A 25,290-nucleotide genomic window follows, 5' to 3' on the forward strand; every position below is an offset into this window, starting at 1 on the left:
ATAGATAGATAGATAGATAGATAGATAGATAGATAGATAGATAGATATAAACAGGGACAAAGAAATAGAAAAGAATATTAGGTAAGTGAAAATGTAATTTTAGGAGGTATTAATGATTAATACATAGAAAATCACAATTTCAACATTGCCTATGGTATCTGGTATATAGTGGCACTGGTATATGCCACCAAAGCCATCAATGAATTTTGAAGCCACTGAGTCAAGAGCTACAGAGAATATTCCATTCATATATTCTGAAGGAATCATTGCCAAGATCCATTGATAGTTAGAAGAGAAAGGAGCATTTATAATGGAAAGATCTGGCAATATATGCTTAGCCATGTGATCTAATTCATCATCATAAACGCTGTGTGTGGTGGCGGATGCAATGGGCAGGGTACAATACCTCCTGTATCATCATATCACTGATAAAACACTGAGTATGATTTTAGTTATAATGAACAACCAAATGTGTCTAAGTCGTAAGGTATGCTACATAAACAGTGAAATAAAACCACCAATAAAAGCCATGTGGGTCGATGACTGGTCAATTTTTAAATTATCTAAAGAGACACAACAAACAAAGAAAACATGTGAATCTTGAATGGGAACAGATATAGAAATTCAAATATAATTTTACAGAAGGCATTCTTGGACCAGGCTTGCAGCTCTTGAATACAGGTATTCTACATGACTTATTCGTAGGCTATTCATGATAAAGTTATTAAAGACAAAATATTACATCACCCACTTGTAATTAATATTGTAGATTTTGATTATAGGTACATGTACCCCTACATGAATAATGAGAAAAAAAGCAAATCTAGAAATTGACCACCACCACCCCCCCACCACCCCCCCGCGAAGGAGAAGCAGCCTTGCCAGGCCACAGAGGAGGACATTGCAGCCGGTCCTGATGAGACCTGATAAGCTAGGGTCAGATGGAAGGGGAGGAGGACCTATCAGTGGACTTGGAGAGAGACATGAGAGAAGAAGAAGGAGGGAAGATAAGATTGGGAGGGAAGGAGGGGGCTACAGCTGCGGTACAAAGTGAATAAAATGTAATTAATGTAAAAAAATAAAAACGTAATTTAAAAAAAGAAAAGGGAACAACTCAATAAATGCATGAAGTTAAAAAAGATTAATAACTGATAAATGTAAGTAAAACATGCATTCATTCATCTTAGCACATTTTTAAATGTCTGAGATGTTTGAAATGTAATATCTGGAAGTGATTGAAAGATATTGTCCCTAAAAATCATATTCAATCCAAAAAGAGGAGTTCACTGAATGTGTGAGTCCTCTTATTCTTGTGCTTTCTCTTGGTCTTTTTTCTTCTGTTGGTTTGTCTTGTCCAACTTCAGTGTGATAGTTTTATTTTATCTTATTATATTTCATTTTGTTTTTTTAAAATGAATGAGTGAATGAATGAATGAAAATCTATCCACTAGAGTGAGCATTAACAACCGAATTGTCATTTATACCTGCTCAGAAAGGAAGAATCAGTTTGCTCCAATGGGTATATCAAACACCCCAGGGCAGACCTCATGTTCAGGAGTAGTAAACCAACATGTAATGAACTCCACAGTGTGTGTGTGTGTGCGTGTGTGTGTGTGTGCGTGCGTGTCTGTGTGTGTGTGTGTGTTTGCTTTTTTGGGGTTATAGTTTGGTGGGGGGGTGAGGCAGGGTATGGTTTTATTTCATTTTCTTTGTTTGGGGGTGTTTGTTGTTGTATTTGATTTTTGTTTATTTCGAAAGAACTTAAAGTTGAGTGGGTAGGGAGGGAAAAGGATCTGGATGAACTTGAGGGGAAGAATACAATCAAAATACATTTTTTAAATTTCTATTTTATTTTTATTAATTGCAGTTTATTCACTTTGTATTTCAGCTGTAGCTCCCTGTCCCATCCCCTCCCAATCCCACCATCCCTTCCTCCTCTTCTCCTATGCTCCTCCCCCAGTCCAATGATAAGGGAGGTCCTCCTCCCCTTCCATCTGACCCTAGTCTAACCGGTTGCATCAGGACTGGCTTCATTGTCTTCTTCTGTGACCTGGTAAGGCTGCTCCCTACTCAGGTAGAGGTGATCAAAGAGCCAATGGGATGGACATCAACGGAAGAGGAAGAAAATAGGGAACAGGACAGGAGCCTACCACAGAGGGCCTCTGGAAGACTCTACCCAACAGGGTATCAAAATATATTTACCAGGCCACAGAGGAAGACAATGAAGCCAATCCTGATGAGACCTGATAGACTAGAATCAAAAGGAAGGGGAGGAAGACCTCCCCTATCAGTGGACTGGGGAAGGGGCATGGGTGGAAAAGAGGGAGAAAGGGTGAAGTTGGGAGGGGAGGATGGAGGGAGCTACTGGAATACAAAGTGAATAAACTATAGCTAATAAAAAGAAAAAGAAACTAAAAAAAATACATTTTAACGTTATCTTTCTGAATAAGAGCCCTAGAGTCTCCACTGAAAGGCTTCTGCAAGAACTTCATCTGTTACATACTTATTCAACATTGAGGCTTTGTCTAAATAGCCTCAATTAGAACAGAATCTTGTCAGGTTCTCTGCATAGCCTTCCTCATTATTCTTATTGTTTTTCATTATTATATATTCATTGTACATGGGTTTGGATTACAGATTGCAACAGTACCACATTAAAGAATATAAAAATCTTTCCCTTAAGAGAGGAAGGAAAGGAAGAAAGATTCTAAGAGCCAGAACAACAGGAACTCTGCTATGTTCATGCTTCTTTAAGACATGGTTCCATAAGCCAGAGGGGTTAAGGACACCAGAAGAACACAGACTAAATGATCAACAAAGCAGGGCATGTAAGGGCTCACAAGAATAAAGCAGCAATCACCAATGCTTGCATGGGTCTGAGATAGGTTCTCTGCATATATCTTATGGTTGCATAGCTTGGTGTTTTTGTGGGACTCTTAATAGGGGAGTGGAGATATCTCTGACTCTTCTGCCTGCCCTTGTGACTTTTTTCTTCCTACTGAGTTGTCTTACCCTGCCTTGACATGAGGGTGTGTTTCCCAGTCATATTGTAACTTGATAAGCTGTGTTTGGTTGATATCCCTGGGAAGGCTGCTCTTTTCTGAAGGGAAACAAACAGGAGTGGATCTGGGGGAGATCCAGTGATGGGGGGCGGGGCAGAGAGAAGTGGAGGGAGGGATAACTGCCCTTAGGATGAAATATATGAGAAGAAAAGAAAGACAGAGAGAGAGAAAGAAGGAGAGAAGGAGGGAGAGAAATGTCTCCATAAACAAGACCTGGACAAGGAGAGCATCAATGGACGTGTTAATGCAAAAACAGAAGTCTTATAGCATCCTACATCCAGACAAAGAAATATAGGCAACTGATGACTGCTATCAAGGGAGAATTAGCCTCTCCCCAGGTTGAGCTCCCTAACTAGTTTTCCAATACCAAGTGATTAGCCCTGACACTATGCACACACAAACGACAGAAATGGACTTAGAATGTTCTATGGAGATATTTATTTATCCATGTTTATATACATATCTGTGTGTGTAGCAAAAATAATCAGAGATAGTGTGTGGGACAGCTGGATGGAGGAAAGGGAAAAGAAAAGTGATAAGTTTTATTTTATATATAAATAGGAAAAAGTAACAAGACTGCATAAAAATAAAAGTAATAAAAATTAAAGTCTTCTTGGAAAAACTTTAGACCAAGAACAAGCCCAAGTTTAAATCCTTTACTTCTCTCCTTGTGGCCTTTGTCTTTCTGTTCTCTGCGGCTCCTAGCCTGTCTGTTGTGTGTTTCTGAAGTCTATCTGTCCTTGAGGAGCTTTGCTTTGTATTTATTGACTAGCACAGAACGTATGATATGCAAAAGAAATAAGACATTTGTTTTACAGACATCTTTAGCAGGTTTTTACAAGTATCTTAGTGTTCTACGGCTGTGAAGAGACACCGTGACAAAGGCAATTCTTGTAAAGGAAAACATTTCGTTGGAGACTGGCTTACAGTTTCAGAGATTTAGTCTGTTATCATCATGGTAGAGAGTTTGGCAGCAGGCAGACAAGCATCGTAGAGGAGGAATAGCACAGAGCTATATCCTAATCTGAAAGCAGCAAAGAGAGAGGCGGGTGGGGGGAGAGAAAAGGAGGGAGTGAGAGAGACTTGGCTTCTGAACCTCAAAGCTCACCCTTAGGAACACACCTCCTCCATCAAGGCCACACCTCCTATTCTCTCCCAGTGGTCCACTAACTGGAAACCAACCATTCAAATATATGAGCCTGTAGGTGCCATTTTTATTCAAATCATCACAACATAAAAAGTTACCTTACTGATTCAACTGACCCAGAATAGTTCTCAAATTTTAAGCAGATTTTTATCAACCTGTATCCACATGCTGCTTCCAACATTTGTTTATGAGATATCTGTTTTCCTTCAGGTTACTTTAAAATTATTGGCAATTTCAGCAAATAATTACCATAACACACACATACACATTATTTCATATCAGTGGCATGGAGTAAATATATTTAAATTAACTTAAGGTGTAAAAGCTGATTACATGGAAAATCCAGGATATAGTAAGATCGAACACAATGTTGCCTTACAGGCAAATTAAACTTAAACGGGCTGAGTACACAGTAGGATAATAGATTGAGTACATATTTTAAATAGTCCCAAGGCACATTACTAACTTATGTGCAAGCTCAAGAAAAATTTCAGATTATGCCAACGGGAAGCAATTTCAGAAAAAGATATTTTGGAGACAGAAGAACATTTTCATATAAGTGTATACTATACCTTGGGAATCATGTTTGTGTGGGTGTGTGCACGTGTATGCACGGGTGAAGTACACACTCACATGTGTCTACATGCGGGTTTCCCAGCCAGGGGCAGACATTGGCTCCTTTTCACTCTCTTTCTTCCTGCTGGTCCCCTTTGTTCCCCTAGAAATTTCCTCTTCTTCTTCTATGTCATGTATGCATACCTGGTTACTTATCTACATCCGCTCTCACTCCATCATTTTCATCTTCAGACATGCCTCTCCTGAAGGAGTATTTCCCCCCGAAGGGGTATATAGTTGGGTATGTTCCATCTATCTTAAAAATGCTGGATGAGCACACTGAATAACAACAGAGATAACAATATAAACAAAACAAATTCCATAAGAATCATATGTACAGTGTAATAGCTGTGTGGCCCTGGACTAAGAAGATGGGGTCTAGATGATTTCCAGGAAAAGGCACGCTCAGTGTAGGACAACAAAGACATTCTGAGAAGAAGAAAAACAAATGTATATGCATTAAGGAATATGAAGAATTTAAATCATCTTGTTTGGTTTGGGTGGTATAGGCTTAACTAGAACAAGTTTCATTTTAAACTGTTGAACTATCAGGGTCTTTCAAGATATTCTTTTGCAAGATGAGCATGGAAGTAAAATGGAACAAAATTAAGGAAATATATGAAACTTTGCTAAATTAGTACTAACGAAAGATATGCTGCTGTTCCTGCTGCTGCAGTTGATGGTGATGGTAGGGATGAATGATGGGGATGTTGGAGATACTGAACATGATGGTAGTGATGGTGATAATGGTCATTGGGAAGATGGAGATGGGGATGATGGGGAGGAAGAGGAAGAGGGTGGTTGTATCCTCTCAGGGTTTAATGCCAACCTCAAAGACAAACCCTTTGTTTGAAGCAATGTACAGAACACAAAATTCAAATTATTTTTAAAGAGTAGTAAGTAGAGGTTAGAGAGATGGTTCAGTGGTTAAGGGCACTTGTTGCTCTTGCTAAGGGTCCAAGCTTGATTCCAAGCACCTACCTGTGAACAGTGCACAACCTTCTCTGACTCCAGTTTCAGGGCATCCCACACCCATTCTAGCTTCCACAGACCCTAGACATGCATTTGTAAACAGACACACGTGCAGGCAAGCATGCACACACATGAAATAAAAATAAGTAAATTTCAAGTGGTAATACCAGAACAAAGTTGAAAAATGTACAGTGGTAATTCAGCACTTCCTTTCCTATCTTCAAAACAACCCTTATTGATAAAACTGAGATTAAAGTTATTAAGTAGCTTTCCATAAATCGAGTGTTTGGTAGAAAGAAGCTTAATTGTAACACAACCCTGGGATTTTGTTTTGTTTTGTTTTGTTTTGTTTTGTTTTGTTTTTCTGGATTGTTTGAGGAGGCAGTTTTTATTTATTTATTTATTTATTCAGCTTTGTGGGGGGCTCTCATTACTTGGTTCTGTTTGTCTTCTTGTGGAGCTCCTGTCCCCTTGTGGGTCCTTGTATCCTTCCCCTCACTCTTATACAAGGCTTCCTGTGCTTTACATCTGTTTCCAGTAGCTGGATGGAGCTGCTCAGAGGACAGCTACACTAGGCACCTGTCTGCAAGCATAGCAGAGTATCATTAATTGTGTCAGGGGTTGGCAGTCTCCAATGGGATGAGTCTCAGGTTGGGCCAGTCATTGGTTGAACATCCCCTTAATCTCTGCTCTATTTTTGTCCCTGCTCATCTTGTAGCCAGGATAAATTTTGGGTCCAATTTTTTTTTTTTTGTGGGTGGGTTGGCATACCCCTCCCTCCATTTGGAGTCCTGTCTAGTTAGAGGGTGGCCTCTTCAGTATCCGTGATTCCTGTTACTAGGAATCTCAGCTAGAGTCACCCTCATATCCTTCCAGGAACCTACCCTGTCATAGGTCTCCAGAGAAGTTCCCACCCAAGTTTCCCTTCTCTCTGAAAGCTCTCTGTCTTCCCGCCCCAACTATGCCCAGTTCTGATATAGACCCTCATTTCTCTCCATGCTCCCTCTCATACTCTGTTCCCTCTCTTAAGCTACTTCCACTGTCTGTTCTATCTCTACTTCTAAGTGGGATTTAAGCATCTCCTTCGGTTCTCCTTTTTACTTATCTTATGTGAAACTGTGAGTTGTAATATGATTGTCCTATACTTTAGGGCTAAAATCCACTTATTAGTGAGTACATACCATGTATGTCTTTCTGAGTCTGGGTTAACTCACTCAGGATGATCTTTTCTAGCTCCATCCATTTTCCTACAAATTTCATGATTTCCTTGTTTTTAAAAGCTTTCCTCCCCAACTTGCTTGTTGGTCATGGTGTTTTGTTGCACTAGTAGAAACCCTCAAAGAGCTCAACAGACAAAGTCAAAGACCTGACTGGGTGTTCTCAATAAATTTTCTGCTTCCCTAAAATCTGAAGGACACATCCTGGCTCCAACCGGGAGCCCAGGGAATCCTGACAACACTAAGATTTTAATACTTCGAGATTTCTCTACTAGTGTCCCCATTTTCTGTTGTCAAGTTTGGGGGAAATATTTAAAATAAAAGACAAAACACTGTGCTTGGGTATCAGGTTACAGGAAGCAGTGGGAGAAGAGAGCAAGGGAAAATCCTGGCCACTTCTAAATCAGTGTGAGCAAGGGAGATGGGAGACAATTGTGAGTAGGGGGTCAAGAGAATGTAGTGGGGTAAATATGACTCAAAGTACAGTGATACATATATATGTATATATGAATACGTTGGGATGATACCCACTATTTGTATACTAACTAAAATAGTATTTTGATTAAGTGGGAACTGAGGAGGGATTTAAATTTTGCTCCGTTGCTCAGTGCCCCTCCCCTTGGTTAACATAAAAAGAAAGTTTTACAGCACTCCTCTGCATCTTTATAAAAGCATGGTTTGACTCAGATGAGGGTTTCTCAGCAGTGGCGCTGTTAGCATTTTGATCTAGAAACCTCCTTGAGGTGAGGGCTGTCCTGTGCAAGTAGTCTGATTAGTTGAACTGCCAGTCTCTGCCCTCACTCTACCCCACTGCACCCTGTCAGACTGGAGCAACCAAACATGGCCCCAAATACTGTCAAATGCAAATACTTCGGTGCAATGTCAGCCTTCTGCCGAGAGCCATTGATTAAGAAACACCTTGGAAACTCTTAAAACTTGTTGGATAATAATCTTCCCAGCATGCAAATCCCTAAATAAATCTCGTCTTCCCCTACAAAGTGGTCACTTCCTTATTTTAAAGGCGGAGCCTTGTTGCACAGGACGACGTGGGTTATCTGTCCGGTTTCCGTTCACAAGCTCCTATCCCGATTTTCTGAGCTGTTTGATCTTTACTGTCAACAGCCTACAGATCTCTTTAGCTGAGGCGCTTATGCCCTCTTGTGGCCGGAATCAGTAACACAAGTTGGCGGCAAAATCAAAAACGTTAGTTCGAGGATAATTTATAAAATCTTTTCCCACCTATAAAATGTCTAGTTTTCCAAAAACGTGTATGAAAATAGAACCTTCAGGATAATTCTCACCAATGAGAGACATTACAAAATTTAATAAAATACTTTTTAATGAGTTGCTTACGGAGCACTTTAAAGCTAGTAGATTTGTCTCAACTAGGGTTTTTATTACTGCAACAAAACACCATGACCAAAAAGCAACTTGGGGAGGACAGCGTTTATTCAGCATAAACTTCCGTATGTCTATTCATCAATGAAGGGAGTCAGGACAGGAACTCAAATGGGGCAGGAACCTGTACGAAAGAGCTGACTCAGAGGCCAGTAAGGGATGCTGCTTAATGGCTTACTCCCCTAGGTTGCTCAACCTGCCTTCTTAGAGAACCCAAGACCGCCATCCCAGGGATGGTACCACTCACAATGAGCTGGACCCTCCCCCATTGATCACGAATTAAGAAAACTCCTCACAGCTGGATCTCATGCAGGCATTTTCTCAACTGAGGCTCCTTCCTCCCAGATGACTCTAGCGTGACACACAAAACCAACCGATACAATGTTGTTTAAAAAAAAAAGAAAAAAAAAGACTTTGAATACTGAGTTAAAAACAACAACAGTGAAGCATCCAAGTGGGACATCGGTATCTCATGCCCTTCTCCCCAAGGCTGAGGGAAGGGGATGGAAAGATCAAGCCTTTTTTGTATGTCTATGTGATTGTACATGTATTTGTATGTTCGTATGTATTGAGATAAGGTGCAAACATGTATTAAACTCGCGTGCTGTTTCTCAAAAAAAAAAAAAAAAAGAGCCGTTGTTGAGAGAAGTTTGCTACAAATGTCTTCAGGATTTGACATTCGCAGTTTTGAACTCACAGCAGCTGTGGCGTGTTTCCTGCATAGGCCCACATAAGATCAAGCCAATCAACACTACAGCAAGGAGGGGCCAGGTGCCCCACCTCCAGCTGAGGAGCTATCAGCAGCTGATGGTCCATAGGGGAGGAAGAATCCGTTTTCTTCAGATTTGTGAGCCATGCTAGGTTGTCCCTGCTCCAGTGGGTGGCGCCCTACACCCATGGAATACAATGGTTTCTTTAAAATGGAGGCGAAAGACGAAACGCAAAGAAGGGAGTTCTAATATGACATGAATCCATTTTATTCACATATGCAAATACGGGGATGAAACAACGAAGTCCCCAGACAGTAAGTGACCTGTGCAACCTCACACAGGAACATAACAGGATTGGGAGGGCTAAGCTAAGGATTCAAACGACAAGTGTTTGCCTGAATGTTGCTTTAGGGCTTCAGGATGGCTTAAAAATAATACAAATTTTGGTTGGTTGGTTGGTTGGTTGGTTGGTTGGTTTGTTTGTTTGTTTGTTTGTTTGTTTGGCTAAAATTGCCAGAATTTTTATCATTATATACCTTTGGAAAATGGAGAGAGACTAACTCTCAGATATTTGTCCATCAGACTCTAATATTTTGTCTCTTACATACAGAGCCAATGCTCCAAATTCAGGGGAACAAAGGATGAAAATGCTCTCTCTGACCCCTTCAATCAAGAAATAGTAGGAAAGGATTAATTTCACTTCTAAGGTCATCACTTAGGGAAGTCATGGCAGGAACTCAGGGCAGAAAACTGGAGGCATAAACTGGAGCCCAGGCTATTAGAGGATCCTTACTAACTGGCTTTTTCCTCGCTGTTTACTCAGCCTGCTTTCTTATACCATCCAGGGCTGCCTGCCCAGGGATGGCGTCGCCACAGCGAGCTGGCCTTCCCACATCAACCACTCACTAACAAAATGCCCTACACACTTACCTACAGGCAATCTGATGAAGGCATTTTCTCAATCTAGATTACTCTTCCCAGACAACTCAAGCTGTGTCAAGTTGTCAAAAAAAAAACTAACTTAACCTAACCATGACATTTAATCTGCTCTTGCAGTTTTATGCAAAAGTAAAAGCATTTACAAAATATTAGAACATGACTCTTCGAGCTCTTTTTACTCAAAGATATTTTTTGTTTGCTCTTTTTGCAGTATTTCAAGATGTGCATGTCATGATATTTGTTGGGTTTGGCTTCCTCATGACCTTCCTGAAGAAATACGGCTTCAGCGGTGTTGGTTTCAACCTCTTTCTTGCTGCGCTGGGGCTCCAGTGGGGTACAATTATGAAGGGACTCCTTCACAATCACGGACAGAAATTTCACTTCGGAATCAAGGAGTGAGTATTTTTTAATGTGAACACTTGTGCCCTCACCTTTAAAGTCCTATGTTGAAATCTTAATTTCTTAATTCCTACACTGGGAACTAATTAAATCATGAAGGCAAAACCTTAACAGTAGGATTAGTGCGCCGTTCAAAGATACGACTTACTTATTGTGCTTTTTTTTTTTTTTTTTTTTTTTGTGCAATTTACTCTTTTTTTTTTTTTTTTTTTTTTTTTTTTTTTTTAGTGCAATTTACTCTTTATTCAGTTTACTCTTTCTTTCTCCCTCAGTATGATAAACGCAGACTTTAGTACAGCCACAGTTCTAATTTCTTTTGGTGCTGTCCTGGGAAAAACAAGCCCCATCCAAATGCTGATCATGACAATTCTAGAAATTGCTGTCTTTGCTGGCAACGAACATCTGGTTACTGTTACATTTGAGGTAAGGGTGAGAAAATATGTAATTGTTATGCTCTGACTACCAGTTATGGCCACCACAAGCCATGGGTACCCAGTCTACATAAGGGCATGGGTGCCACTAGACCAAATAGTAAAAAAATAGCCATTCTGTAGGGAGCGCTTATTGCAAAACAGGATAAGGAGAGTTGCACACTGTTTCATGTCATCTTTACGGAGCCCAGGAAGGTAGGTATCACTGTTTCTGCTATTTCTCCACAGTAAAATAATCAAAGATACTAAGTGATTTGTCTGAGTCTGGACGGAAGCCATATTTTTAACTCTATAACTCATTTGGTTGTACTGTGTATCAGTACCTCATTCCCATATTTAAACAATTATGTAAATAGTCCCAGATAAAGCCTTACGTAGGATCAAGTTTTTTTTTTTTTCTCCACGAAAATGTCACTGATTCCCTTGAAGATAATAGAATATGTCTGACCACTCTGATGTATATTTTTATGTATTTGGACTTGTATTGGACATTTGATTCAAGTAATAATATTTTAAATTTCTTTCAAGTATTGATGATTTACCAACAAGCAAAATTAGTTAAGGTTTCCATCTTTATAAAGCTTAAAGTATAGTAGTTTAGTCAACAATCATATAATTATATATCCTCTTTATGATAATTTTTGTTTGTGACAAATTGTCTGAGAGACTTAAGGGAGGAAAGATACATTTTGATTCATGCGCTCATAGTTTTCAGCCTATAATCCCTTGGCTCCATTGTTTCTGGGTCCATACTGAGGTAAACCTCCACACTGGTAGCAAGCAGTTATTCTGCTGGTGGATTGGAAACAAAGAAGCCAGAAATAAAAATAATTCTACTAAAACTACTTCTTGTAGTTTTCACCAAGTTCTAATTGCCAATTCAGTCATAGACCCTTCAGTCAATACTTCCATTGAAGGTGTAAAATCCCTCATGATACTATCAAGTTCCCAAATCCACAGCTCTGAACACTACTGGGCTGGGGACCAAGCTTCAACACATGAGCCTTTGGGAAACATTGCATAGCTAAACTGTAACTTTCACATCCTCCCAAAAACACAGAAAATACATAGTTGGAAGTGGGGTTATGAGAAACATTATTGACTGTAGATTAAAAAGCAGGGAAGGAGTTCTCTGAGGAAGTGACAATGAAGCTAGTATGTTGAAGTTTCACAAGTCACTAAGGAGGACAAATACACTAATGCCAAAGAAATCTCAAGAACAGAAGTTCATCAGTGGTAGGGGGCTAAAGGAGAAGTTGAGTTGCAGTAGATGAGAGAGGTTGTCCAGACACTGGAGAAGCTATCTCGGTAAAAAGATGAGATGAACTCAAGGACCCATGCTTGGCATGTTGCTTAAAGAAGGACTAATTTGGTGGATTCTGGGAAGGAAATAACAGGAAGGGTTCTTTTGCTACAAATAGGTGAGCATTTACAGGACACAGACTTACATGGTGTCTGTAAAGTACAAATATAATTAACGGTCACCTATCTCTCTCCTGAAACCATATGGTAAAGAGAAGTAAGGTTCCTGTATGGAAGTGTTTAGAAAAGCCGAACGTTGTGGATATATATGCCAGTGTGATAACTGAACTCAATTCAGTGAAATTTCTCTTTAAGGCCACTGGATCTTTTTGTCTAGTCAAAGATGGAACAAACCAAGAGCCTGTTCTGCTAACACAACTCTAAAAATATTAAATTGGTGATGTTTTCATTCACCTAGCTTAGGTTGCATAAGGAAATGCTCCTGGCTCAGAATCCTGAACGTTCTCTCTAGAAACATAAAATGGAGAACACTTGATTAAATCTGTATCAAATCCTAAAAAAGGAAACAAAACACATCTCTTCAAATCAGTATTGGAATTCAGCTGGTTTTCATGTTAGTCCACTTTAAAAATATATAGAACCTTGTAGGGAAAATGACCTTATTAAGGTTCAAGTCTTTGAGCTATAGTTAAATGAACTTTAGCTGTAAGCCAAATAAAAGGAAGCCATTTTGTTTTGTGTCAATACCTCATAGCTCACTGAGCATTCCTTGAACCTGAAATAGCCTAGCATGTACTGTGTACCCAGTAAGGACTTGGCATTTTAGGAATATGGTCTCACCCGAGTACCAACAAAACTCTATCACAGTTTTACAAATCGTGAAGTTCAGGAACATTTAGCGATTTTTTTTTTCAGCAGCCACATCACAAGAAGTATCTCACCATTGCATGTCTCAAGAGTTTGTAGTACATTTTCTTATTTTTTTTTACCTTGTTTTCTCTATTTAACATCTCCTCTTTCATTGCATTTTTGCCTGTAATGAGACCCAATTTTACCCCATTTATGCAAATGCGATTTTATCCCATCAGGCCTCTGACATTGGGGCATCAATGACAATCCATGCCTTTGGAGCCTACTTTGGCTTAGCTGTAGCCGGTGTGTTATATCGGCGTAACCTCAGACGTGAACATGAGAATGAAGAATCAGTGTACCACTCTGACTTGTTTGCCATGATTGGTGAGTAAAATGAACCTGATGCTTGTCTGTTTGGTGTGCACGTATAAAATTGCTCAGATGCCTTCTTTGGAGATCACTTTGTTTTATGGTAGGTAAGTAGTACCTGCTCTGCCTGGCTTTTAGATGATGAAGCTGAAAAATCACAGAGGTCAATTCCCAGAGCAAACTATCCTCTAATGTGGTCTTTCGTATAATAACTAATACCATTCATGGTTTACAGGAACACTTTTCCTGTGGATATTTTGGCCCAGCTTTAATTCAGCCATTGCTACACCTGGCAATCATCAGTTTAGGGCCGTCTTCAACACATACACGTCACTTGCTGCCTGCGTGATCATAGCCTATGCTTTGTCCAGCCTTGTTGAACGCCGAGGCAGGCTGGATATGGTAAGTGACAATTGAATCAATGGAAACTTCCTTAATGTCAACAGTTGCTCTATAAGAAAGTCACTATGCATCAGAGCTAAGCCACCATTACACACTACTAAACAGCAGGCTTTAGAGGATGTTTTGAAAATAATATTTATTTTTTTCACTATCTACACTACTAGATGAAGTCAAGGAATTTGCAACTTTGTGGAGTATGTAATCACATAAAAATCAGACATACAGGGTTTCTTTTTCCTTCAATATAAAATTAAGTGCTCTTAGCCAGGTGTGATGGCTCATGCCTGTAATTCCAGCACTTGAGGAGGTAGAGGCAGATAGATCTCTGTGAGTTTGAGGCTAGCCTGGTCTAGAAAGTGAGTTTAAGACAGTCAAGGCTACACAGAGAAACCTTATCTCAAAAAACAAAAGAAGGAAAAGAAGGAAGGAAGGAAGGAAGGAAGGAAGCTGAGTGCTCTTAACTCCACAAATATTTTTCATCACTACTTGAATTGTCAAAAAAGGTAAGGATGGATGTTGGTTCTATTTTCCCATCTGCAAGATATCTCAAAATAAGAACAATTCTGTGCAGTCAGTGGTAAAATTTCCTTCCTTCAGTAGATGGCCCCACACTCTTGTATGTATGAGCAGCACCAACTGGACTTATATGGGGTATCAAAAAATGTGAAGTTGGAATGAGATATGTTAATAACACATAATACAGGAGAAGTTGGAGGAGGAAAATAAGAGGTAGTTATGATTATATTTCATTGTATACATACATAATTTTTAAATATTTTAATTTTAATTTTTTATATTAATTACAGTTTATTCACATTGTATTACAGCTGTAGCCCCCTCCTTCATTCGCTCCCAATCTGACCCTCCTTCCCTCGTTTCCTCCCATTCCCCTCTCCAAGTCCACTGATAGGGGATGTCCTCCTCGCCTTCCATCTGACCCTAGCCTATCAGCTCTCATCAGGACTGCCTAGATTGTCTTCCTCTGTGGCCTGGTAAGGCTGCTCCCCATCAGGGCTAGGTGATCAAAGAGCCAGCCACTGAGTTCATGTCAGAGACAATCCCTGTTCCCCTTACTAGGACACCCACTTGGATACTGAGCTGCCATGGGCCACATCTCTGCAGGGGCTCTAGGCTATCTCCATGCATGGTCCTTGGTTGGAGCATCAGTCTCATCAAAGACCCCTGTGCCCAGAATTTTTTGTTCTGTTGCTCTCCTTGTGGAACTCCTGTCCCTTTCAAGTCTTTATATCTCCCCTTTTTTTCATAAGATTCCCTGTATTCTGCCCAAAGTTTGGCTATGAGTCTCAGCATCTGCTTTGATACACTGCTAGATAGAGTCTTTCAGAGGCCCTCTGTGGTAGGCTCCTGTCCTGTTTCCTGTTTTCTCCCTCTTCCAATGTCCTTCACATTTGCCTTTCTGAGTGAGGATTGATCATCTTACCCAGGGTCTTTCTTCTTACTTAGCTTCTTTAAATGTACAGATTTTAGTATGTTTATCTATATTATATGTCTAATATCTACTTATAAGTGAGTATATACCATGTGTATATTTCTGCTTCTGGGATACCTCACTCAGGATGATCTTTTCTAGTTCCCACCATTTGCCTACAAATTTCATGATTTCCTTATTTTTAATTGCTGAATGGTATTCCATTGTGTAAATGTACCACAATTTCTGTATCCATACCTTAGTTGATGGTCATCTGGGTTGTTTCTAGGTTCTGGCTATCACAAATAAAATGGCCACAAATGTGGTTGAGCAAATCTCCTTGTTGTGTACTTGAGCATATTTTGGATATATGCCCAGGAGTGGTATAGCTAGATCTTGAGGAAGCACTATTCTTCAGTGGCTGAGAAAGCACCAGATTAATTTCCAAAGTGGTTGTACAAGTTTACATCCCCACCAGCAATGGTGGAGGGTTCCCCTTTCTCCACATCCTCCCTAACATCTGTTATCACTTGAGTTTTTGATCTTAGCCATTCTGATGGGTGTAAGGTGAAATCTCAGGGTTGTTTTGATTTGCATTTCCCGTATGACTAAGGACATTGAACATTTCTTTAAGTGTTTCTCTGCCGTTCAATATTCTTCTATTGAGAATTCTCTGTTTAGCTCTGTACCACATTTTTAATTGTATTACTTGATTTGTTGCTTTTTAACTTATTGAGTTGTTATATATTCTGGGTATTAGCACTCTGTCAGATATAGGGTTGGTGAAGATCCTTTCCCAGTCTGTAGGCTGTCATTTTGTTCTGGTGATACTGTCCTTTGCTTTACAGAAGATTTTCAGTTTCATGAGGTCCCATTTATTGATTGTTGATCTTAGTGCTGTTGTTGTTCTGTTCAGGAAGTTGTCTCCTGTGCCAATGAGTTCAATGCACTTACCCACTTTTTCTTTTAACAAGTTTAGTGTGTCTGGTTTTATATTGAGGTATTTGATCCACTTGGACTTTAATTTCATTCAGGGAGATATTTAAAAAAAAATTTAAAAACAAAAGAAAATAATCCCAAATGAGACTCTAGAAAAGGAAAATGACAATTTGGATGGTAATAAAATCTGAATAAGATCTTTAACAGGATTGAAGCAATGACAGTTTTATTTTTATAGTTTTATTTCTGTATATGTATTTATTTATTGATACTTTTATTTATGTAAGGTGTCAATGCTGGAGAAATACAGACATATAGAAATTCTCTAAAGTAATTTTTTAACTTTTATGTGCCTGAAAAGTAACATAACATATTTTTAGTACAACTCCTTGCCTTGAGATCCTGGCCTGTGAATTAGAGAAATGATGGTATTGGGAAAAACCTTAGACCAAGCGCTCTCCTTTTTCAACCTAGGGGAGGAAATAAATGTTGTACCTTATGTACATATTTTTAAGATTTGTGTATTTTATTTTGTGTTGATGGTCGTTTTGCCTGCAAGCATGTCTGTGTACCACATGCATGCATGGGAACCAGAAAAGAACAATGGATTCCTTATAACTGGAGTTACAGACAGTTGTTAGCCAATGTGTGGGCTCTGGAAACTGAACCAGAGTCCTCCGATACAGCTGCCAGTGTCCTTAAATACTGATCCATCTCTGAAACCACTATACCGCATATTTAAAGCCAGGTTGAGAACATATATTTCAGCTCTTTACAATTTGTGTCATGAAAGACAACTGGCAACACATTATTTTAAAAACCATACTCAAAAGAGTCGGTTTTTTAAATGACAGATAACCAACTCTTTGGTTACACCAGCCAGACTGTGGCTCCTGGGAATTCTGATGAAGTAAAATTAATTATTTCTAATAGCAGACATTTCAGACCAGATTATGTCTCAAAGACATAAAGAAAAAAAATATTCGTGTACATGTCTTTCAACTAACAGCTAACATAGGTATTCACTGAACTCTGCCTTCCTTGTGGTTTGTTTGTTTGTTTGTTTGTTTGTTTGTTTGTTTTAAATTGCCTCATACCCCCTCATTATTCATTGTTTTGCCTCCATGCAGGTCCACATTCAGAATGCTACTCTGGCAGGAGGTGTCGCTGTGGGCACGTGTGCAGACATGGAAATCAACCTATACGGTGCTATGACCATTGGCAGCATTGCAGGGATCGTCTCTGTGCTTGGATACAAGTTCCTTAGTGTATGTATGATAGACATATTGAACCAAACCTTAAATCTGCACCAGCATCTTCTCATGTCCCACCAGTGGGACCAGGGAAAAGAGAAATGGTACTTCCTTTTGTACATGCCTCTGACTGGAGGCCATTTGTCTCTTTCCGAAATACTGCTCATACTGCAGTGCCTCTCTTTCCTGACTTCAGTGCGGCAGGAGAGAATATTGTAGTGGTTATTAGTAATTTAGCATGCAGTCAATGTTAAGGGCTTATGTTAATTTCTCTAGAAAAGTCCCAGAGAATATTTTATTCCTGTTGTTTATTTGTGGGTGTTCCAGAGGATGTTCTCCTCCATTTGCTTATTTGTGAATTTTGTGTTCTAATGAGGCAAATGAGATGTTTTTAGGAGGTGGGAAGATGAAGTCATTCCTTTCCATCCCAGTCACTAAGGACTGTTTTATCGCCACTTGTATTTAAAGTGTTTGACACACAAGTGCTTCAATTTCAAAAAAGAAAGTGAGCCTTAGATAAAATTTCCTCTTCTGAGTATAGGAAGAAGTGAAGCCAGAGAAGACAACGTAGCAGACAGCAGATATATAGGGAAAAAAAAAAAAAAGAGAGAGAGAGAGAGAGAGAAATACAGGTTGGTTTGTTTGTTTGCTTGTTTGTTTGTTTTTCAAATGTACTATGTGTGGAATTTACACTAATAGGTAGCTTTTAGCTGTTCAAATGAGTAAATCAAAAGTTTTAAAAGGAGGATATATGGACATGACAGAGATAATAATTGAGTTCAGTATAGTAACGTCTTAACCACCTGTCTGTATTGTGGCACGCCATAGGGTGTGCTTTATATGTACAGAATGAGAACGTACAAGCAGATTCTGTGCAGCTGTTTGCTTCCGTATGGAGCTCTGTGTGCCTTACAAAACCCTGCCCTCCCTCTCTTTCTCAACCTTAGCCACTGCTCGCAAATAAACTGATGATCCACGATACATGTGGAGTCCATAACTTGCACGGCTTACCTGGCGTGCTTGGAGGCCTTGCCAGCATCGTGGCCGTACACCATGGAAGCTCCGGCATGTGAGTGAAGACCACTGGGTTTTCCTTCTCCCTGGTCCTGTGCTTTGTGATTGTGTTTGTTGGCATACATAGTGATAGGGGTGGGCCCCTCATTCTTGTTGTTGTGGTTGCTGCTACCACATTAGGCTCAGAGACATAAATGAGAGAATGCCGTTAACGAATCTTTCCTAGGCTTTCGCAGACTCACTCCTTTAACCCTTCATCAACTCACTGCCTGCCTGCTGTGAGAGGAGAACTGTGCTGGTGTTACCACCACATCCAAAGTTCACCTGTCGTTTATTCAGTGGCCCTTTCACATTCCACAGCCATTTACTGCTTTCTTCTCTCCCCAACTTACAATGAATTTTTACAGTTTTGCATTCATCCATTTACCGTGTGTGGCAAATGCACGCGTGCATGAGGATGCAGGAAAAGGTCAGAAGACCACTTGCAGGAGTTAATTCTTTCCTTCCTCTATATGGATCCAGGGATCCAACTCGGGTTGTAAGGCTTGGCATCAGTCTTCCTTACCCACTGTGCCTTCTCTCCAGCCCAATACTTTATTATCTTTGTTTTAAGGCAATGTTTCTCAATCTGTAGATCAGGACCCATTTGGAAGCCGAACAATCTCTTCACAGAGGTCACATATCAAATACTCTGCATATCAGATATTTACATTATAATTCACAACAGCAGTGAAATTAAGTTACGAAGTAGCAGTGAAAATAATTTTACGGTTGGGGGTCACCACAACAGGAGGAACTGTATGAAAGGGGCACAGCATTAGGGAGCTTGAGAACCACTGTTTTAAGGTAACTACCTCTGGTATTATCAATGCATTTTTCAATTTCTTCATTGCCTTTTCTATAACATATATTCCAAGCTTAGCTTTCCTGATGTTATTAATGGACCTTCTAATTTCACCAAAATTGTTTATTTAGAGTGCTGAGGAAATGGCAGCCATGTTGTTTTAGGCATTATCCCACCTACCCTGTCTAGAAGAGAGGCCTAAGAACCAATATTCAAAAAGTGTTTATTGAATGAATCAAATCAAGGATCAATTTTTGAAAGTCCTCTTTTGAAAGAATGCTATATTAACCATGGCTAGTAAAAATAGAAAGGAAGAAAAAAGCATAAACAGTGACTATACATTTGCTTGTATGTAAAATAATACTTTGTCCTCAAGATGACAAACACACATACCTTCAAGTAGCTAAGGTCTGTTTGTTGTCATTCATTGTTAGGAAAACCTCTAATTCTTTATTTTGATTTCCTAGGTCCACTGTGGCTATGCAGGCAGCAGCCCTGGGCACTTCCATAGGCTTAGCAATTGTTGGAGGTTTGATTACAGGTTTGCATCAAAACTGAACATTAAGCTGGGTTTCGTGGTACAGGCTTGTAACCGCAGCCACTTGGGAGGTTAATTCGGGAGAACTGGTACTTCTAGACCATTGTAAAATTACCTCAGAATAGTAGGAATAATAAAATGCTAGTACCCCATTTCTCCATTACTTAGAAGAAGAGATGCAAATTCATTGATAAATTCTAAAATATGCTAAGCTTCTGGTAACTACTATATCAGCTAAAAAAAAAAAAAAGAAACTTTTCATGATAGTATTTTAACTACTTAGTTAGGAAGAAACCTTCATCCTTTTTTAAATTTTATTTTATTTTATTTTTTTATTATGAGTTACATTTTATTAACTGTATCCCAGCTGTATCCTGCTCCCTTATTCCCTCTCAATCCCACCCTCCCTCCCTCATCTCCTCCCTGCCCCTTTCCAAGTCCACTGATTTGGGAAGACCTCCTCCCCTTTCATCTGACCCTGTTTTATCAGGTACTTTCAGGACTGGCTGCAAAGTCCTCCTCTGTGGCCTAGCAGGACTGCTCCTCCCTTGGGAGGTGAGGAGGTCAAAGAACCTGCCATTGAGTTCCTGTCAGAAATAGTCCCTGTTCCCCTTACTATGGAAAACCAATTGGTTACTGAGCTACCACAGGCTTCATCTGAGCAAAGGTTCTAGGTTATATCCATACATGGTCCTTGGTGGAGTGTCAGTCTCAGAAAAGACCCCTGTGCCCAGATATATTTCGTCCTTGTGGAGCTCCTATCCTTTCCATGTCATACTAACTCCCCTTCTTTCATATGATTCCCTGCACTCTGCCGAAGGTTTGGTTATGAGTCTTAGTATCTATTTTGAAACACAGCTAGATAGTCTTTCAGATGCCTTCTACGATAGACTCCTGTCATACGTCCAATGCACGTCCCATTTGTCTTTCTAAGTGAGGACTGATCATCTTACCCCGTGTCCACTTTCTTGTTTATCTTCTTTAGGTGTATAGACTTCATTATGAAACCTTCATCCTAATTGCACTTTGTTATATCTCTCTCCCCACAGGTCTAATTCTGTGCTTACCTATCTGGGATCAGCCACCTGATGAATATTGCTTTGATGATTCTGTTTATTGGAAGGTAATGCGCAGGGTTCACAAAAAGAATATAAATGATGGCTCTGTTCAGGTAGCCAAGGACCCTTTTGCTCCTCCACATCAAAATTATGGGTAGGCAAAGAGGAGCTCTTCAAATGTTTGTCTCTAGCAATATCTGTTCTTTTCTGTTCAGTGACATCTGCAGCGACAGCAGCTAAGTAGAAATGATGGCAAGTGCCCTCTAGAGTTACAGTCTTTATGCAGGATTAGAGTATCGGGACCTTTTGGGGTTTTAATTACCTACCCTTAGCAGCAGCCAGTGTTATTGTTCTCATCCTTAGCCTAGACCCTTGGTCTAGGAGACTTGTTCATGCTTCTGAACGCTTATGATGACCAGGCTTTTAGATTCCCTTTTCTGGCTCCCCATAAACTTTTCTTCTCAAGTCTTATCTCTGCTTTCTGGTCATCTCTCTCTCTACTTCTGCCAGCCATCTTCTTCTACCTTGGCTACCTTTGACCTAGCCAACTGCCTCTTCATCTGAGACACTCTCCAAACAACTTGGCTGCCAATGGCATGACTACCCAGAGTGCCATCCTTTGGCATTTGGTTTTTGGTACATGCTAGAACCATTCAGGTATCAAAGCTACTTTGGGAAGCAGACACTGGGCACAAATTAGACCTCTTGGTAGCTGGGTGCTCAAAACCAGTCTCTGAAGAGAAGCCAGACCTCTCTGGGGACCCAGTCGGAAAGCAGACACTGCTTATCACACTCTTCTACTAAATCCACTTGAGTCCTCCTGCTGGGTCCACCGCTGCATCTCCAACCTTCCAGCAGCTGGCTACCTTGCTGCTTACCCACTTGAGCGGTCAACTGTTAAATTCTTGATCTCATGTCAGCTGTGGTGGTACACATCTATAATCTGAGCCCTCTGGAGGCAGAGGCAATGGGATCTCTTGTGAGACTGAGGCTAGCCTCAGTCTACATAGTGACTTCCAGGACAGCCAGGTTGTGTAGAGAGGGACCCTGTACATGATTATACAAAAACTCAGTGTGGGCACACACGTACGCATGAATTAAAATAAATAAATTAATAATAATGAATATCAAAAGCTAAGATACTTTCCAAAGCAGAAACTAAACAAACATAGAATGTAACCAACAAATATAATTTCTGCTCTTTTACACCAATTTTTAAAGGTAAAATTATGGGTCAATAGCATGATGTATTATATTCAAGGTAAAAGTAGAAAAAAGCAAATGTACTGTGTAAGGCTGAAGGCTTTGAGTGAGCACACATTGAACGGCTCTCTAAGAAGCTTCAGCTTCTTTCCTTCCATCCCTCACATTTTGCCTTTCAACTCCACTGTTGCTTTCTCTCAAAGCATTATTATTATTATTATTATTTATTATTATTATTATTATTATTATTATTATTATTATTGCATATATTAAGTGTCATAGATGCTTCCACAGATTATTAGGAAAACTGGGTTTGGGAAATAGGGAATGAACTTAAAGTTGGTGAGATAAATAATTTGTTTTTATATTATTTTAATTCACCATTTTTCTAAGCTTAGATGATAATTACAGAAAATGCCTTTGCTTCAGTACTAACTCTTGACAGGCCTAGTAAAAGAACCATTCAGTGTCACAGTATCACTTTTGTTTCTCAAGGTTCCCAAGGTCAGAGAACTTGATGATCACTTCTTTCAACATGCGAATCACAACCACGTGGAAGAGGAAGTCTAAGTGCCTTTTCTAAAGTCAGCATCCATGAAGAGTCAAATTTTAAAAAACAAAACTTTAGTATCAGAGAGACAGGGATGACAGGCTTCAAATGGCCAGTGTAAAAATGCCTTCATATTTCATATTATTCCCTGATGTTCAAATGATGTCTCAATTCACAGGAAATTGCTCTATCCCAGACTCTGAGAATGACTCTGCAAATGGATAGGTGCCTAGTAAATAAATGATTGTATACTTGATATTTTGAAAAAAAAAGAGATAAATGATTGTATATTTGATATTTTGAAAAAAAAAGAGATAGATTTACATAGAAATCAATACTTCTTGATCATGTCAAACTTTATCCACTTTTTAGATTAGCTTTTAACACAGCATCTTTGTGTGTGTGTGTGTGTGTGTATATGTGTGTGTGTGTGTGTGTGTGTGTGTGTGCCCTTAGCTTGTCCCTGTTCATTCCCCTTTCCACTGCACTCTCTCATAATTCCTCACCCCCTCCAGATGTGTCCCTTTCTTCTCCCAGATTGGCATTGCTTGTTTTAGTACAGGCATTCCAGTCGCATCCCTATAACTTCTTAATGCACGTACATGTCTTCATTTCCAAACAGTATAAAGCTGACGTCAATGAAATGGCATACTGAAGAATCTATGCTAAAAAAAAAGGAAAGAAAGAAATATTTGTAAATAAAAAGTAACATTAATGTTCTAGTTAGCCTCTTTTTAAATCTTAAAAACAGTCATTGTAATGTTATACTGTTGCTTGCATTTTCTTATTTTTTTATTCCTTTTTATGGTTGTTATTGTAATAAGAGCTTAAAAGATACCTGTATAAAATTTCAAGTAATTAAATATTGTTATAAAATAAGGTATTTTTCCTTAGATGTCATTTATTTGGTGATTGAAATACATTTTTGGAACAAGCACGTATATATACAACTCATACTTAGAGCATATTTCATTTAAAACATTACTTATATATTCATTATAAAAACCAAGTGACCTTTGCATAGTTCAGCCTGTAAAGGACTGCATTTAGAAATGGTCACTAGCACAGACACATTAAACCATATTTATAAAAATGAAGTAACATTTTTTTTTTTTTAGACAGGGTTTCTCTGTGTAGCCTTGGCTGTCCTGGACTCAGTCTGTAGACCAAGCTGGCCTTAAAGTCACAGAGATCCACCTGTTTCTACCTTCCTGAGTGCTGGGATTACGGGACTGTGCTACCTCGCATGACCCAAGTAACATTTTCTATGTTTAGAGCTTTCGATATTTTTCTTCCATCCCCCAGTCCTGAAATCTTAACAGAAAGCACCTAGGTACCAAAAAGGAAATGAACCCTGCCACAATCAATGGGACTTTCCTTTGTGACAGACAGAACTTAAAAACTATGGACAAATGTGGATTATTTAATATTTTACTTCAGGTAAAATGTTTCTAGGTCATAAACACATTGTGTGTCATGCAAGTGACTTCTGACACCATACTATCTTCTACATGGGTTTTTAAATGTGTCATATAAGCAAAATCCACTATCCCATCCCCTGATGACTTTCATAAAGAAACATCATCATTGTTATGGTAATCAAGGTTTCTTCAGCCTCCATGGATCACAGAGAAAATTTTGGAGGGTCTGGGGACACTAAGTTATAAAAGAATTGATCTGACTGCTCAGAAAGTGTGCTGTGATGGCATTGATGTCTGGCTTGTGAACACTGTCCCAGACCTTTTTTCAAGACAGGTGTTAGAACACTAAAATTTCATTTGCCTTTCTTTTTGTGGGAAGAATATTTTTATTAGGAACAAATAACAAAGCATAGTCTTTGGAAAATTTGTTTAAAGTTACTGTAGTGAATCTCTTTCGTAATTACCATTTTATTATATCTCTAGTTTTTCCTTTGTCATTATTCTTTATCATCCAAGTTTACGGGGGGCAGGGGAAGCTGTTGACATTAGAAAGGGCACAACATAATTCATCACTTTGTGAGTCTTTGATGAGTTGTCCAGAATAACATATAAAAAAAAAAAACAATGTTTTTTTATTTCATGGTGGGGAAACAAAATCTTGCCATATTAATAGATAGAATCAAAGGTATGGCATATACCTTTTACATCTATTTTCTCTGAAAGTTAGCAAATTATTTTAATGTGAACATTTATGTTTCCCACTCAAATAAATTCATGTTTAATGTTTGGTAAATTGGCCCTGAGTTTATCATGACATTCCCACGGAAAGCCTCTTGTCCCAGTCTTCTACCTTCCCCAGTTTATTCACTTCATCCACCCCAGTTATGCTCTGATTGTTCAAAACTAATCTGTATTTGTAGATCCAACAAAATTTTAAGTGCATTTCTTCTGGGTATGCACAAGTGTGTGTGTGATATACTGAAAACTTAATTACCCTAATCATGTTTATTTGCAAGAGTGGTTTTACATCAGGTAAAAAAAAGTGTTTTTCTTAGTTCAAGTCTAAACCCTATTTTGTTTTGTTTTTATCACTTAATTAACATCACTTTTACACCATCTCCAGAACAGAATACAATAAGGCAAATCTATTGCATCAGTTCATGGGTTAGAATAAAATTTCAAGATCTATTTAGATGATCAGTTTCAGGAAGTTTTTGTTATTCCTTGATTTAAACTAAATCTGAAGGCCTGACCCAGAATTAATG

The 25,290-nt window shown here is 39.1% G+C and overlaps 1 protein-coding gene across 1 annotated transcript in view; it reads left to right on the forward strand.

The window, feature by feature from the left end:
• Rhag (Rh associated glycoprotein) overlaps nt 1-22,624 on the forward strand; it is a 29,304-nt gene extending 6,680 nt beyond the window's left edge. Inside the window, exons 2-10 of the mRNA XM_055615189.1 lie at nt 10,272-10,455; nt 10,732-10,882; nt 13,242-13,389; nt 13,610-13,776; nt 17,275-17,412; nt 18,345-18,466; nt 19,723-19,796; nt 20,843-20,916; nt 22,550-22,624. Coding sequence (XP_055471164.1) covers nt 10,272-10,455; nt 10,732-10,882; nt 13,242-13,389; nt 13,610-13,776; nt 17,275-17,412; nt 18,345-18,466; nt 19,723-19,796; nt 20,843-20,916; nt 22,550-22,624 — 1,133 coding nt within the window. The remainder of the gene's footprint in view (nt 1-10,271; nt 10,456-10,731; nt 10,883-13,241; nt 13,390-13,609; nt 13,777-17,274; nt 17,413-18,344; nt 18,467-19,722; nt 19,797-20,842; nt 20,917-22,549) is intronic.
• Nucleotides 22,625-25,290: the final 2,666 nt, after the last annotated feature.

This window comes from Psammomys obesus, unplaced genomic scaffold (genome assembly GCF_907164565.1).
Source record: "Psammomys obesus unplaced genomic scaffold, mPsaObe1.curated_primary_1811, whole genome shotgun sequence".
Classification (NCBI taxonomy): Eukaryota; Metazoa; Chordata; class Mammalia; order Rodentia; family Muridae; genus Psammomys; species Psammomys obesus.